Source organism: Sciurus vulgaris, assembly GCF_902686455.1.
Source record: "Sciurus vulgaris genome assembly, chromosome: 3".
Taxonomy (NCBI): Eukaryota; Metazoa; Chordata; class Mammalia; order Rodentia; family Sciuridae; genus Sciurus; species Sciurus vulgaris.
In genome coordinates this window covers 28,423,669-28,438,586 of record NC_136463.1, presented here as the reverse complement: position 1 = coordinate 28,438,586, position 14,918 = coordinate 28,423,669, and the positions used below count along the sequence as shown (strand labels likewise).

Here is a 14,918-nt window from a genome sequence, read left to right as displayed (position 1 = left end):
TCATAAGGCCCTTGTGAGTAAATTGATCTCCTCTGGATAATCCAGGATAATCTCCCCATCTCCAGCTCCTTTCACTTCTGCAGCGTTCCTTTTTTATATGTGAGATAACACATGGCCCCAGAGATCAGGACACGGGCCTCTTGGGGGAGCAGGTACTCTGCCTGCCACAGGGTGGGACACAGGTTTGGAGTTTGAAGGTGCACCGACAGTCTCAGCCACTAGGGGGCGCCCTATCATGAGGCGGGAAGCCCTCGTTCAGATTATGCTTGCTAAATGGTGGCCTGGTATCCATTTTAATCCAGTGGAGTATTTACTATCATATATCTGGAATTTCAGGGTGGCCTGCCCTGGAGTTTCTTACATTGAGTAGTAATCTTCAATAGGGAACACTTTTTCTATTTTAAAATCATCAGTCAATAAATGTGAATTTCTTGTCCTTCCATCGGCCACACGAGGGGAGGTAATCCAAAGGCGAGAAGGAAATTTCAGAACTGGTTACACGAAACACCAAAAAAAAGAAAGACTGATTATCTAGATAACTGGGCATCCACTTCATCAGGACTCAACACTCTGAAGACCTCCCAGGCGACTTTACCAGTTGCAAAACTCTTTCAAGCTCATTATCTTATTTGATCCACACAATGAATCTGAGGTGGTTGGAGCAAGTCTTATTTTTTATCACCATTTTACAGATGGAAAAAACTGACCAGAAGAGTTTTAGTGGCTCACCCAAGGTCGCAGAGCTAATGAACAGCAGAGCTGTACCTCAAGTCCTTGGACTCCAGTCCCAGACATTCTGTCCTCTCCCCCATGCTGACTTTCGAAGTGCGAAGGAGCTGATATGCAAAGCGGAGACAAATTTTAAGCCCATCTCGTCTGAGTATTAATTGGACCTGTCATTTCTAAGGAGGCAGCATGAAACCATGAAAAGGATTTAGAATTAGGGGTCAGGCAAAGCCCAGTCTCCACATCTATAACTTGGGGATGATGAATTACAGCTTAATGAAGTGTTTTTCAAACTAGCCTGATCATTAGAAACCCCTGAAGTGATGATTTAAAATACCGATTTTCATGTTTTCCCAGAGTCTGGTTCAGTAGGTCCAAGGGAGGGGCGAAGATGTCTGGATTCCTCGGCGTGCCTGGTGGTCTTTACAAGCAGGGAAGTGTGGGAACAACTGTCTGCAAGATTTTCATGTGAATTAAATGAGACGATGTATGTTTTGAACATCTGGCACGGTTCCTGTCCTTCATAAAGGTCTCTTTTCTTCTCCCCACCTTTAACAAGGGGGGTTCTGTCTTTCCATTTCTTCACTTTGGGCTATTGGTGCTGAGAAGATAAGTGAGTTCCTGTTTCTAATGCTTATACAAAGTTGCAGAATTTCCTCATCAAGAACATGACCTTGGGTGGTGGGAGCTGGTGGTAAAGCCTTTAGGGGGTGGCAGTAAATGATGGTTTCACAGAGAATCCAATGACTTTATTGAATTCCTTTCATTTTCCTGCACTGGGTAGCTCTATTTCCTATCCCCTTTCACCTCTATCCGGGGAGCAGGACCATCTCACCCAGTGCATTTGTTTTACTTATCTACTGATTTATAAAACCCGCCTTCCGCCTTAAGCTCTAAGTGCCTTACACTCGTATAAACAGCACGCCCCGTATAATCAGTCTTGTCAGCCCAGCCACTTCTCCTGAGATAAATCCGCTGTCCCCGCCCCCACAGTGGCAATGGGGAGCATTGATTTTACAGGCAGGTTCAGCTTGTGCTTTAGTCCAGCTTTCAGAGTCAACTCCAGCATAAATTCTCCCAGCCTCGCATCTCATCAGCTCGGCAGCCCAACCACGTTTTCCAGAGAGCCCTTGGCAACCCCTGCATGGAGAACTCAAGAGTGATGGGCTGCTGGGTGACCCGAGTTCCCCGAGTGGGACCTCAGAAAAAAAGAAAAAAAAAAAAGTTGTCAGTGCCCAGAAAACAGGGCCACGTCTCATCTCTACCTGTCCTAAAGACCTAGTGCAGTACCCGGCATTGAGTGAAAACCTGGTGTGTAGTGGTATTTACGGGCCATCGAGTTTGGAGGTTTATGGTTTGGAGGTTTCTCTTGAGACAAAAACAAAGCCATTTTCCACATTTCTCCCTTCATCCCAAACAGCCACAACTTATTTTTATCTTGCTTTAAACCAGCGCTTCTTGAATAAGGCTAATACTGCCACCAGGGGACAATGTTTAGAGATAGTTTGAGTTGTCATGAATGGGGAGAGGCTAGATGAGTGGGGGAGGGGCTAGATCCTGGCAACTTGGGAATAGAGGCCAAGGATGCTGCTCATGCCCTTCAGGGCATGGGACAGCCCCACCACAAAGAATTACCCAACCCCAATGTCAATAGTTGGGAGACTGAGAAACCCTGCCCTCCACCAGTCAGTGCCATACTTAGCTAAAATTGGTTCCCTGCTAATTTCCTGAACTGGTCTATGATAGCAGCCCTGTTGACAGCAGAAATCAGTCCGTGCTCATTGGAGTAAAGAGATAAGGAAACACGTTCACTGGGCACCACAATGGGCCCAATACTGTGCGAAGCCTTTCCCACACATTATCTCAAGCAATCCTTATAATGATCTTTGCTAAATTCATTTGGCAAGTCAGAATAGGAAGGCTAAGAAAATCTAACTTGCCTGGGTTCCTCCAGCTAGGAGGAGACAGAACTGAAATTGTACCCAGCTCTTCCTGATTCCAAAGCCGCTGTGCAGAGTAGGCTGGAAGTAGATGTAAGGAAATGAGAGCGATCGGCCTCCACCCCACACACAAACCTCACCTTTCCTGGGCACTATAAACACCCCCTCATGCATACATTTGCTTTGAATTGTACATTGCTGACATTCTGGCTCTCCCAGGATTTGGGGGTTAAACAGGAGTCTTGTCTAACTTCTAAGCATGGTGTAAATATACCTCTTTCTTGGTCTCCATCAATATCCAGGTGGGTTGTTGCATTCCTTCACTCAAGTTTCTATTCCTCCACCCCTATTCATCCTACACCACAGAAGGCTCCCCAGCCTGGGTCTGTGGGTGAGGTGCTGCTGGCATTGAGGAGAGACCTTTCAACCTTCCCCAACACTATGGCCTTCTGCATCTTATCTCGCTCCTTCAGCATCCCTGGGCCCCATGCAGTGAATTTCAGGAATATTCCCCAATTACTATGACAACCGCAAACACCCTGACATGTGTCCATACACTCCCTGGGGAACAGCGTCATTCCCCAGCTTTGGGAAACACTGGGTTTCACACCTTCACTGAGGTCATGCCCTCAGATGTCATGGCAGGCTTCATTATTGCTCACAGATACTCACATGATCAGCCATACTTTTGCCCAGTTGGCTTCATCTTTCAGAGTTGGGAACAGGATTTCTTTGTATCAGAGGGAAGCATTAAGGATGCTTCCACTGGCAGTGTGAACAGAGGCCTGGTTGATAAAGGTTTAAACACTGAGAGCTGCAGCCGCAGCCCCTGCTTTCCACACTGCAAGCGCTTAGGCCTGCTGGATTTCTTGAATCCCAAAGCCTCCCATCAGGACCCACCCACTGGCCAACACTGAGATGCCCTTCCTCCTTGAAGTTGCCCTTCATTAGTCCAGCAAGAAGTGGCTTCTCCCTCTCTCCTGAAATCCCTTATAACCTTATACCAGGGATAGACAAATTTTTGCCACCTAGTAAGTATCTTAGGCTTTGCTGACACAAACCACTACCAGTTACAATTACTCAACCCTGACTTTAATGGGAAAGCAACCACAGACAAGATGCAAACAGATGGGTGTGACTATTCTGATGAAATATGGTTTATATGCTGAAGTTTGAAGTTTATATAATATTCAGTTGTCAAACAATGACATTCTTCTTTTGTTCTGTTCCTCCACCCCTGACCCCGGCCCAGCTATTTAAAAATGTCTCCTTAGGGCTGGGGATATAGCTCAGTTGGTAGAGTCTTGCCTTGCAAGCATGTGGCCCTGGGCTCAATCTCCAGCATCGCAAAAAAAAAAAAAAAAAAAATGTCTCCTTAGATAGTGGGCCACAGAGAAACAGTGTGACATGGACTTCACCTCAGTTCTTTTAGAAATATAGGCCCTGTCCAGACATAATGAATCAGAATCTGCATTTTAATAAGACTGCCGTGGGATCAGCATGTGCAATAGAGTCCGATGCACATCCCTCAGGTTTGTTTTGTGGTTGAGTCCAGGTCTCTCCCCATTCCCAGTGCCAACAATGTGACACTCTTAGAGGTCAGAGAATGACTAGATCCTGTGTATCTTTAATTTCTTAAAGTATAAGAAAAAAAAGGAAAGTGATTCTTTGGAGAGGGAAGGAAAGAAAGATGGAAGGATGAGCAAAAGAATGAGTAAGTGAGTGAATGGTGGGTGAATGAATGAATGGGTGGGTGAATGAAGAAAGGAAAAAATAAGGGAATGAATGAGCAAAGGAAAGAATAAGTGGGTGAATGAATGGGTGGGTGAATGAATGAATGGGTGGGCCAATGGATAGGTAAATGAAGGAAGAAAAAAATAAGGGAATGAATGAGCAAAGGAATGAATAAATGGGTGAATGAATGGGTGGGTGAGTGAATGAGTGAATGAATGGGTGGATGAATGAATGAGTGAATGGGTGGGTGGGTGAGTGAATGAATGAGCAAAGTAGAGAAAGAAGGAAGGAAGGAATTTGGAAAGCTTATTTCACCCGCACACATTTCTTCACCCACAGGCAGCCCTTTTCCCCCTGCCCCTCACTCTTAGTTTCCTATTTTTTGTCTAATCCTTTAGGGAGCAAGAGGGTTTACTGTACCTGAGACTTGGCTTTACTAATTAAGATAAAGAGAGAAACATGAACTTCCAGGAGACTCCACATCATCCCAAATTGTTTAATGGAGAACTACTGATTTTATGCCACTGGATCTGTCTCTCAAGAGGGTTCGGTACATCCTTTTCCATCCCGATTTTCTCCTGACCGCCTTAACCAGTGCTATGGATCTGCCTCACGTGCTCACCCATCTCAGAAGTAACTCAGTTGTTAACGACTTTCATATTTCCTGATTCTTACCTGAAATCCCTGGACCAGAAAGTCTGGGCTTGCAGCTGCTTGCAAGAAGACCATTCCTGAGTTCCTCATGTGGGTTGAGGAATTTTCCATTATTGCAAGAAGAAACAGAGATAAGAAATCCTTTTTAATGTTGTGCCCTTCAAGAATACCAAAGTCAGGCTCAACCTTCCAAACTCCATTGTTCTTTATACATGTATACGTGTATATTCTTAATTTTTTTAAATGCTAATAACATAAAATTAGCTATTTTAAAGCAGATGGTTCCATGACATTCAGTACATTCTATGTGTTGTATGACCATCAACTTTATCTAGCTCCAAAACACTTTCATGGCTCCTAAAGGAAACCCCATATCTATTCAACAGTTATTCCTTGTGCTTTTTGTGCCTGTGGATTTACCTAGTCTGAGTGTTTTATATACATGGAATCACATGATGAGTGACCTCAGGGTCTGGCTTCTTTCACTTAGCATAGTGTTGCCAAGGTTCACCCCCTGTAGCATGCATTGATTATTTATCCTTTTTAATGGCTGAACAGTACTCCATTAGATGCATTGGCCACCATCTGCCTATTCCTCTGCCTATTCATTCATCCACTTATGGACTTTTGGGTTGTTTCCACCTTTGAGCTATTGTGAATGGTGCTGGCATGAATATGGGTGTACACGTGTTTGTTTGAGAGCCCACTTTCAATTCTTTTGACTAGAAGCCCAGGAGTGGAATTGCTGGGTTATATGGAAATTCTGTGTTTAACTTTTTGAGTACTTGCCGAATTGGTTTTGTATATTTTTATAACTGAGCCCTTACCCTATATCAAGCACTGAGTTAAAGCACTCACATGATCGCATACTTAGATGGTAAACATTTAGAGACAAGAAGAGACCACAGGGGCTGAAGTAGTTCAGGAAGTCTTGGGAATTTGTGACGGTGTCCTCTATCTCAATCTCTCTCTTGCTCTCTCCTGTTCTCTCTACAGCACCTTGACTGACCCAACTCTTCTCTTATATTTCTTTTTTTAACTATTAAATGGGAACAAGAGGGGAGAAGGGGAGAAGGACCATGGAGTGTCCCCTTCATATCAGCAGCAATAATTAATAACTCTAATAACTAGTGTTTATTGGGCACACATCATCCTGTACAGTAGATGTTATTTTGCAGGTAGGGGACTGAAGACTTGCAGAATTAATAAACTAATCAGGTTCAAGTGGCAGAACCAGGATTCGAACTCTAGTCTGTTTGACAACAGAACGCACAGTTTTCAGTATACCTTGTGTTGCCACTTCCTGACGAGCAGAAACGTGAAAGGCTTAACACAGACACTAGACATCACATGCCACGGCCGCTCTTGACTGTCAGAGAGCTCGACCATGGCAGAGGACAAGCCAGTCCTCACACTTGCAGGTTGGCATGGATATAAAGAAGAGTTCAGCCTCAGGACTTACCCTGGATGAACCTGCAGTGACAAATTGAGAGCCCCTGACCTGGTATGGGAGAGAGGGAGCTCTCCATGCAGAAGTGCTTAGAATGGTAGGGTATGGCCGCTGTAAGCGAAGCGGTGTAACCCATTTCCTGCAAGGGTAGTGCACTGCAAAGTATGTGCTTTCTATAAGTCAGAGCAGGTTCAAATCTGTCCCTCAAGCAGTCTCTCTCACTCACTTTAAGACTGGTGAGTTTTCTGATGTGAGCAGAGAGGATGGCCGTACCCATACCTGCATCCGTCCTAGAGCGCTGCAAACTTCAGTGATCCTCAGAATCACCAGGAGGGTTTCTTAAAACAGAGTCCTGGGACAGCCCCAGAGGAGTGGATAGAGTGTCAGGTGGGGCCCCAGATCCTGCATGTCTAACCAGCTCCTAAGCAATGCCTGGGCTGATGCTGCCACTCACAGAGGACAGTCATGGTGGAGTTGGGAGAGCCAGAGCCGGCAAACCCGCAAGAGAGCCAACTGCGGCAGATTCCCAAAGACTTCTTGAATGCCTTTTCCTGTCTCCAAAAGTTTGTTATCCAAGGGCACTACCTCCTGAATATTTACCTCGGTGCCCCCCACAGGTAAGTGCTCACTTCAAAAACACAGGAGAACAGTTTGGCGGTCCGCAAGAAATTAAACGTGGAATTACCGTACAGACTAGCAACGCGGTTCCTCAGCCCATTCCCCAAAAAGATTAAAAGTAGACCTTCAGACAAAAGCTTGTATGTGCAGGTTCACAGACTTCACTTTAAGTAGCTCTGGCCAGTCTTGTTTATGCTGGACCCCTAATAATCATCCATTACTGACTGAGCGTTAACACACAGGACACCGACAAAGATCATGGTGCTGTCCCTGCAAGATTTTTGAGTCCTTCTCAAAGCAGAGTATGCTCATGGAAGCATGTCCACATGTGAATGTCATGCATGTGTCCAGATGAGAGAAAATTTCGGAACCACCAATCCAGAGGATCGGGAGCATTTAGAAATCACATCCATCGACATTGCTCAGGTGGCAAGGAAATAATGGCAGGTCAGGGGGGACTGTGCCTGCAACGTGGAAGAAAGCCAGGTGTCCCCTCCAAGGAGCAGCCCCTGAAAGCAGCATGCTCTACAAATATGCACGCCCACCCCTCTGCCTCTCCTGAGCTCATCTTTTATAAAGCAACAGGCAGCCTCCAGGGGACAGTTCTCCGTTTATTTAAGGCAACTGGGGGCAAAAGTCTGTGTGCTGAAGATGAAATGGGAGCCGTGTTAATTCCGTGTTAATGACAGCAGAGCAATTTTCTTACAGGAAATAACTAGTTACCTTCATCATTTTAAGTAGATATTAGCAGCAGCCTCAAAAGGCTGGCTATGCTTATCACAATACGCGCACAAAGGAAATGAAGACATGAATAACGGGACCTTAAACAGATTTCTGGCATCTTCCTTCTGGGTGGTATTAAATGGTATTAATCTTTTTAACTGACTTCAATCCCAAGACCACAGCCGTGTGATAAAATGTTAAGTGAACCACTGGAAATAGAGGTGGTCCCGCCAGATTTTCTGTGCCAATTTACCAACAGCACCAGTGCACACCGCTGGGAGGAAGGCCATAGAGAAGAAAGAATGACAGTTAGATGTATGGATTAATTAATAAAATGCAGATAATAGCAACTTCCCCAATACTAATACCTCTTCAGGAGCTGCTCTGTATGTGTCTCTGGGAAGAGAAAAATCTGCGATCTAGTATTTGTTGCCTCATCCCCTCGCCCCGCCCCGACCCCAAGATAATGATCAGAGTTGGGAAATGAATGAAAGGCAGTCGACTCCGTCCAGACCACAGTCACACAATAAAAAAGAAAAAGTAACTGCAGGAGAAGAATAAAGTGTTCGTTCGAGGGGTTACAGTTTTAAGACCTGCTGAGTCATTTTTTTTTTTTTTTTTTCCCCCAAAGTAAGAGGACTGTTTTTCTTCCCTGTGGTGTTTCGCTGTGTGAAAGGAATCCGTTTGATCAATTTGGGAAAATCAGCCATGTCAACAAAGTGCATTTAGGGCTGATGATAGGATGACTGTAAAGGTCCTGGGGAAATGGCTTCTCTAAGTCACAGTCCCACCCCCAAGCTGCTCCCATTCTACTGGGAAGTGAGCCTGAAGTTGATCTCAGGACCATCTAAGCCTTAACGGAAGTTATGCTATAGGTCTGCTCATGGCCCAGAGGTGAACATGAGCATCTCCCCTTAGAAGGTAAAATTTGAGCAGGGTTTTGAAGGAGGAGTGAGAGGCTACCAATGAACCCAGGGGTGAAGGACCTTTCAGGTGGATGGGGAAGACGTGTTCAATACAGATGTGCAAACAGACGGGAAATGGGAGTCGTGTGGCAAGGTGGCTGTGTGTGGCTGGGCAGTGAAAGATGAGACTGGAGGTCATGAAGGGTGCTTCAGGCCATAGAACGGAGGCTGGACACTTCCCAGAGGAGAGCGAGGTGAGGTGCCACAGAGGGCGTCTGAGCTGGAGAGTGAAATGTCCAGAAGGAAAACCATCATGATGACTGCTTGTGGGGAGACTGGCTTGGGGGACATAAGGTTGGAAGTAACAAGGTCAAGTAGGAAGATGTGCAATAATCCTAGTGAAATAAGATTAGCTGAGACCCTGGCCTGAAGCAGTGAGCTCTGGGAGTAAAGAGGACAGACAGAGGCAGCAAGAACAGTTAGGAATATCACTAAAATCCACAGGACCTCGTGGCAAATGGGATCCCACGAAGAAGAAAGGCAAGAGTCTTCCTAGACACTCAAGTTTACAAATGTAGTGCTGGGAGGGTGGTGACATTGTGAGAGGGGGTTCAGAAGGAGCAGGTCTGGAGCAGAGTTCAGGGTGGCAGGACAAGGACTGTGGCTTGGGATAGACTGAGATTTGGAATATAAAATTCCGTGGGTCCTCATAAATCTCCTTTCCTCAACTCAATGATTTGCTACCACCAACTGGGGCCATGTGGGGTTACCTTGGGCTAGCCCTGAATTTCTGCCACCTGGGTTGTCAACAGTCCTTCTACCAAATGCCAGAGAAGGAGAATGAGCAGGAGAGAAGCTCCAGAACTCAGATCAGGAGGCTCATCTTCTCATCCCTGCTCAACCCACCTCTAAATCTGAGGACTAGAAAGCAAAGAATGGCCCTTTGGGGCACCCATCCAATTTCACAGGCTTCAAGGTCAAAAGACTGTCAACTCAGAAAGACCAACGAGAGAGGTGTGCATTTTGTCTCATCCCAAGACAGAACTAAGGGTCTGGGTGTGCCTAATGCCACCCTCAGGGTCACCCGAGTTCTTGCAGTTCTCGTGAAGGATCTCCCATCCTGCAAAGCTCGCTGGACATTCTTGTTAAAAATCGATGGCACCTTGGGGGTTTTCTTTTAGCTATTCAGAGAGAAATAGTAGAGCGAGGTGTCGGGCCTGTGGGAATCCATTTCTATTCCATTTGACCGCACTGGGAAGAGCTAAGCAGACTGCCCCACACAGGAATCACAAAATGAGTTTTTTCCTGAATTTCTGCAGCCCTTCCTGAGACACTGGATATCTGGGCCCCACTTTCCTTTGGCTTCTGGCTAAGAGTCAGGCTCTGGAATTACACTCTCAGCATTCAAATTCTTGCTTTTGTTTTTATTAGAAAAAAATTATTAGAAAAAATGAGATAGTAGATGAACTAGTTAACCTCTTTGAATCTTGGTGCTCTTCTTTGTAAAACGGAGATGATGAAATGTTATTATTTAAGGAGATGGAGATGCTAATTACCTTGATTTGTTCACTACACGTTGCATGCGTGTATCACATTACAATACTGTACCTTCTAAATATGTATGAATATTATACGTCGATTTTAAAAAGATTATTACCTGACCTCATAGGGGATTTATTGGGTTGTTCAAATAAGATAAGGTCTATAAAACACCAAGTACAATGCCTGGCATATAGTATAGAACTCAATAAATGTTAGCTCTATTACTATACTAATTCAGGACAACTGCCCCCCATGCAGGTGCTAGTTACTTATTTGTAAAATAGTAATGAAAAGCACGAACCAGCAATGAACCTTGGAGCTCTGCTGTGATCTTGCCTGCACTGGGCATAGAGCCACCTGCATGGTGGTAGTGGTTGGTAGTAATGGTGTGTGTGTAGTGGGGTGTTGTGTGCAGTGGGGTGTGTGTGTGTGTGTGTGTGTGTGTGTGTGTGTGTGTGTGTGTTAGTCAGCTTTTGTATCTCTATGACCAAAAGAAGACCAGACAAGAACAATTAAGAGGAGGAGAAATGTATTTTGCCTCATAGTTTCAGGTTCATGTTCCGCCAACTCCATTGCTCTGGACCCAAGATGAGGCACGACATCTTGGCAGAAGTGCACGGTGGAGAAAAGCAGCTCAGGACATGGCAACAAGGAAGCAGAGAGAGGGCTCTGCTCTCCAGGACAAGGCATGCACCCAGAGACTTTCCTCCTCCACACACCCTACCTACCTACAGTTGCCATCAGGTTAATCCACCTCATTGGATTAATCCAGTGATGAGGTTACAGCTCTCATAACCTAATTGTTTCGCCTCTGAACTTTCTTGTGTTGTCTTACACATGAACTTTTGGGGACCACCTCATATCTAAACCATAAAAATGTGTGTATGTGATAATGTATGTGCATTTTGAAGGGAAAGGTAATAAAGAAAGTGGAGCAGAGGTTAAGCTCCGATTCTTGAGTGCGTGGCACATATCTGGTATGTGCCAGGTGTTTCACATGCATTAATTTATCTAATCCTTACAACAAAGGGGAGGGCTGTGCCTCAATGATGTTATCCGCATCTTAAAGATGAAGAAATTCAGGGTTAGAGAGGTTACTAACTCAACAGTGTAAATCACAGAGCTACGAAGTGGCCGGACTGAGGACAGATCTCCAACTCGCTCTACTACTTATGGTCTATGGAGGGAATTGATATAAGCAGGTGAAAAATTTTAAGGAAGGGTAAAATCCAGATTCTAGAAGTGTTACAAGAATTCGAAAAGAGAAAGAGAGCAAATTTGACAGAGAAATACGGACTGGAGGAGAAGGAAATTGAGGAGGGACTTTCAATTGGCAGAAATTACAGCTTTAAAAAAAAAAATGATTATTCCAGGTGGAGACACATGCCACAATGTGAGAAGCTCTGAGGCATGTGCCAGAGCACAAGGAGCCCCCCAAACAGCAGGCTGTGTGTTCTAGAGAAGCAAACAAGAGAAGATGGGGAAGGTTGGGATCAAGCCATAGGGGGCCTGGAGCACAGGGCAGGGGGCCTGGAGGTGGGAAGGAGAACCCTGAACCACTGGGGAAAGCCAAGGACCTAGTTCCTGCAGCGGAGGATCAGCATGGGCCTGGGATTGCTCCCACCCGGGAGAATCAGAACGTGAGGCTCACTGCAGACGCATGCATGGAGCCAGCTCCCTCCAACCTGAGAGGAGGGATCCCCAGCAGATGGAGCTGAGGATGTGGGTGGAGGACCAGGGCATTATGAGGAACAGACCCCTGTGCCTTTTCCCCCTCGGCTAACGCTAAGGGTCTTCCTCCCCAGGGATGTATTTCTTTAGCCAGTCCCTCAAGTCCAATGGACTGCTGCAAGTCCCAGAGCATTCACATCTATTTGGGGACTGCATAGCATAGCAGTTAACACGTTGGCATCAGGCACAAGCCCCATGTATTAATAACTCTGTGACTTGGGCACATTACTGGTCCTCTCTCTGCCTCAGTTTCCTTATCTGTCATCGGAGCTGATGGTAAGATTCGCATACGTGGGATTTTGTGAGGATGAGATGAGGTTTGGCATGTGAACTGGCTCGCACAGTCCTGGCTCACACAAAAGGCTCGATGACGTTCGCTAGCGTTGCCGCCTTTCTGGTGGTGGTTACTCACTCTGGATATGAGATAAACACATGGAGACATGTGACACAGAGCCAGAGAAAGACTGAGCTGAAATGGAGCTCAGAGCAGGTAGACCAGAATGATCCAGAAGGCTCTCTCTCAGCAATCCTCGGGAAGCAGAGGGCGTTCCTGGGGCCCCTGTGGCCCCTGGGCAGACCAGGTTTGACTCGTGGCTCTGCCTTCCACTAACTGATGACTCCAGCCATGTCATTCCACCTGTCTGACTTCCATTTCCACACCTGTTGGGTGGAATGACAATCCCTGCCCATACATCTGTGTGAGAGCTGAATGAGGTAGCATCTGTGGTGCATGCATGCAAGATCCTGCTGGTACATGCAACGCTCTTGGTAAATGACACCTCCTGTAATTTCTTTCATGAAGATCAGGCAAGATAGGATGGGTAGAGAAAAGAAGGGAGGGTGCACTCAATGCAAGAAGCAACTTGAACAAGAGTCTAAAGAAGGAAAATAACTGTGTTTCGGAATAAGAACTGCATTCGACTCTAGGATCAATTGCTTACCAGCTGAGGGAATCTGGGCTCTCAGATTCTCCAGTCTGGATGAGGGTTTCATAGCTCCCTGACCTGATTCACGCACAGCAGGGCTATCGTAGGGGTCCAAAGAGAAAGTGGATATGAAGGTGGGCTGTAAATCATGAAGTTCTCCATGTGTGAGCTGGTTGTCTCCACAGTTGGGAACTCCTTGAGGCCAAGACTGGGTCTCCAACTTGGAATCTCCACTTCCTGGGACAATCCCCAGCAGAGTGGATGCTGCCTCTGTGGATGGACACCACACTGTTCCCTCTCACCTTGGAAATGCCCCAGACTCTGTCTGGACAAGTCAGAGAGACCTTCCCCTCCAGCCTACCCAGTGCTATTGGAAACAACCTTTGCCCTGGCAAATATCAGACATCCCAGATGGAGCCAGGACATTTGAGGCAAACCCTTTGCTCAGCGGTTGGAGCTGAATAACAGGCATAGGAAGAAAAGAATGAAAATTATGATCTGGCCCAGAGAGATTAGGCCCAGTGGTTTCCAAGTAAAGCCACGGGGCTGTCACATGCTCACAGATAGGCTTGGAATGGATCTTGAAGTCTTAATATAGACTGCCCACACGCCTGTTCCCAAACGCTGTCAGCAAAATGCTGTCTCTGTTCCCCTCCCAAAGTGTATTTTGGGAGCCTGGGACAGGGCACCATCTGGGCTTCCCTGCAGTACAGTGAGAGTAACCTGGCTTTCCTGCCTTCTGTCTCCCTTCCCCACCATCAGCCTCCAGTGGCCTCTCAGAAACAGGATCAAAGGACAAAAATCCATTAGGAGAGGAAGGCGGCTAGCTGTGTCCAGCCCCAAAATGACATGGAATGATAATCAGACCACACAAGGGTGCAGCAGGAAGGGAGTTGCAACCCAAGGTCACTTACAGACACCGCAGCCCTGGTGAAACTGCATAGCACAGAGGTGCAGCGTGAGAACTGTGTTAGTGTGGCCCGTGGGTCCACTCATCCATCCTTCACAGTCCCTTCCTCCCCCTTCCATGGGGCCCCTCCCGCCTGGTGGCATGTGACCCTCCTTGCAGGTCCCACTGTCCTCTGGTGTTTGGATTCATTTCAAATCACACTCACAGGCCAGAAGCAGTGAGGCCGTCCCTGGATGGTTCAGACTGGTTTCTGAATGATTGCATTTGTACTTTTCCACAAGAGTATGGGGATTTTCTTGGGTTTTTTTTTTTTTTTTTTTTTTTTTTTTTTGGCATTTATTTTTCAATAATCCGATGACCCGTATCTTATTTCCTGAAATGAGTTAATACTGTTTTGTGATCATCAAAATTGTCTTGTGCTCATTACTCGTCTTTCATCATCTTGAACGCGTTCCCAATTTTCCAGAGATCCAGGTGGGGCTCTCTCACTCCCTGAAATCATCTGCACCGACACACGGTTTTCTGCTTTTGTTTTTTTATATTTATTTTTTGCCGTGCTAGGGATCAAACCCAGGAGTGTTCTGCCATGCACTACACCCCAACATCCCAGCCCTTTTTTTAATAGATTTTTTTTCATATTTTTTATTGGTGCATTATAGCTGCACACACTGATGGGACTCATTGTTACACATTCCTACGTGCACACAATACATAATGGAACGGTGGGGCACACCTGTCCTCCCAGCCGCTCCGGAGGCTGAGGCAGGAGGATCATGAGTTCAAAGTCAGCCTCAGCAAAAGCAAGGAGCTAAGCAACTCTGTGAGACCCTGTACGAAATACAAAATAGGGCTGGGGATGTGGCTCCGTGATCAGGTGCCCCTGAGTTCAATACCCGGTACCAAAAAAAAAAAATATATATATATATATATATATAATTATATATATTATATATAATTATATAATTATATATAATATAATATTATATATTATGTATTATATAATTATATATATTATATATATATATAAAATTTGGCTACTATCACTCCCTAGCACTCCCC

General features: G+C 45.8%; 2 protein-coding genes across 10 annotated transcripts in view; one reads left to right on the top strand and one right to left on the bottom strand.

The window, feature by feature from the left end:
* LOC306657740 (uncharacterized protein) overlaps positions 1-14,569 on the bottom strand; it is a 69,583-nt gene extending 55,014 nt beyond the window's left edge. For 3 of the 6 annotated variants that reach the window (XR_013762864.1, XM_079134037.1, XM_079134034.1), the window contains exons 1-2: positions 5,076-5,986; positions 766-836 (exon numbers count right to left, since the gene is read on the bottom strand). Coding sequence is in view for 4 of the 6 variants with exons in the window: in XM_079134037.1 (XP_078990163.1) it covers positions 766-836; positions 5,076-5,165 (161 nt within the window). In the remaining 2 variants the exon portion in view is untranslated. Of the gene's footprint in view, positions 1-729; positions 837-5,075; positions 5,987-13,863 lie in introns of those variants that run through there. The other 3 variants (XM_079134036.1, XM_079134035.1, XR_013762865.1) reach the window with 3 other exon arrangements.
* CA10 (carbonic anhydrase 10) overlaps positions 1-14,918 on the top strand; it is a 491,731-nt gene that overhangs the window by 440,367 nt on the left and 36,446 nt on the right. The window lies entirely within an intron of this gene.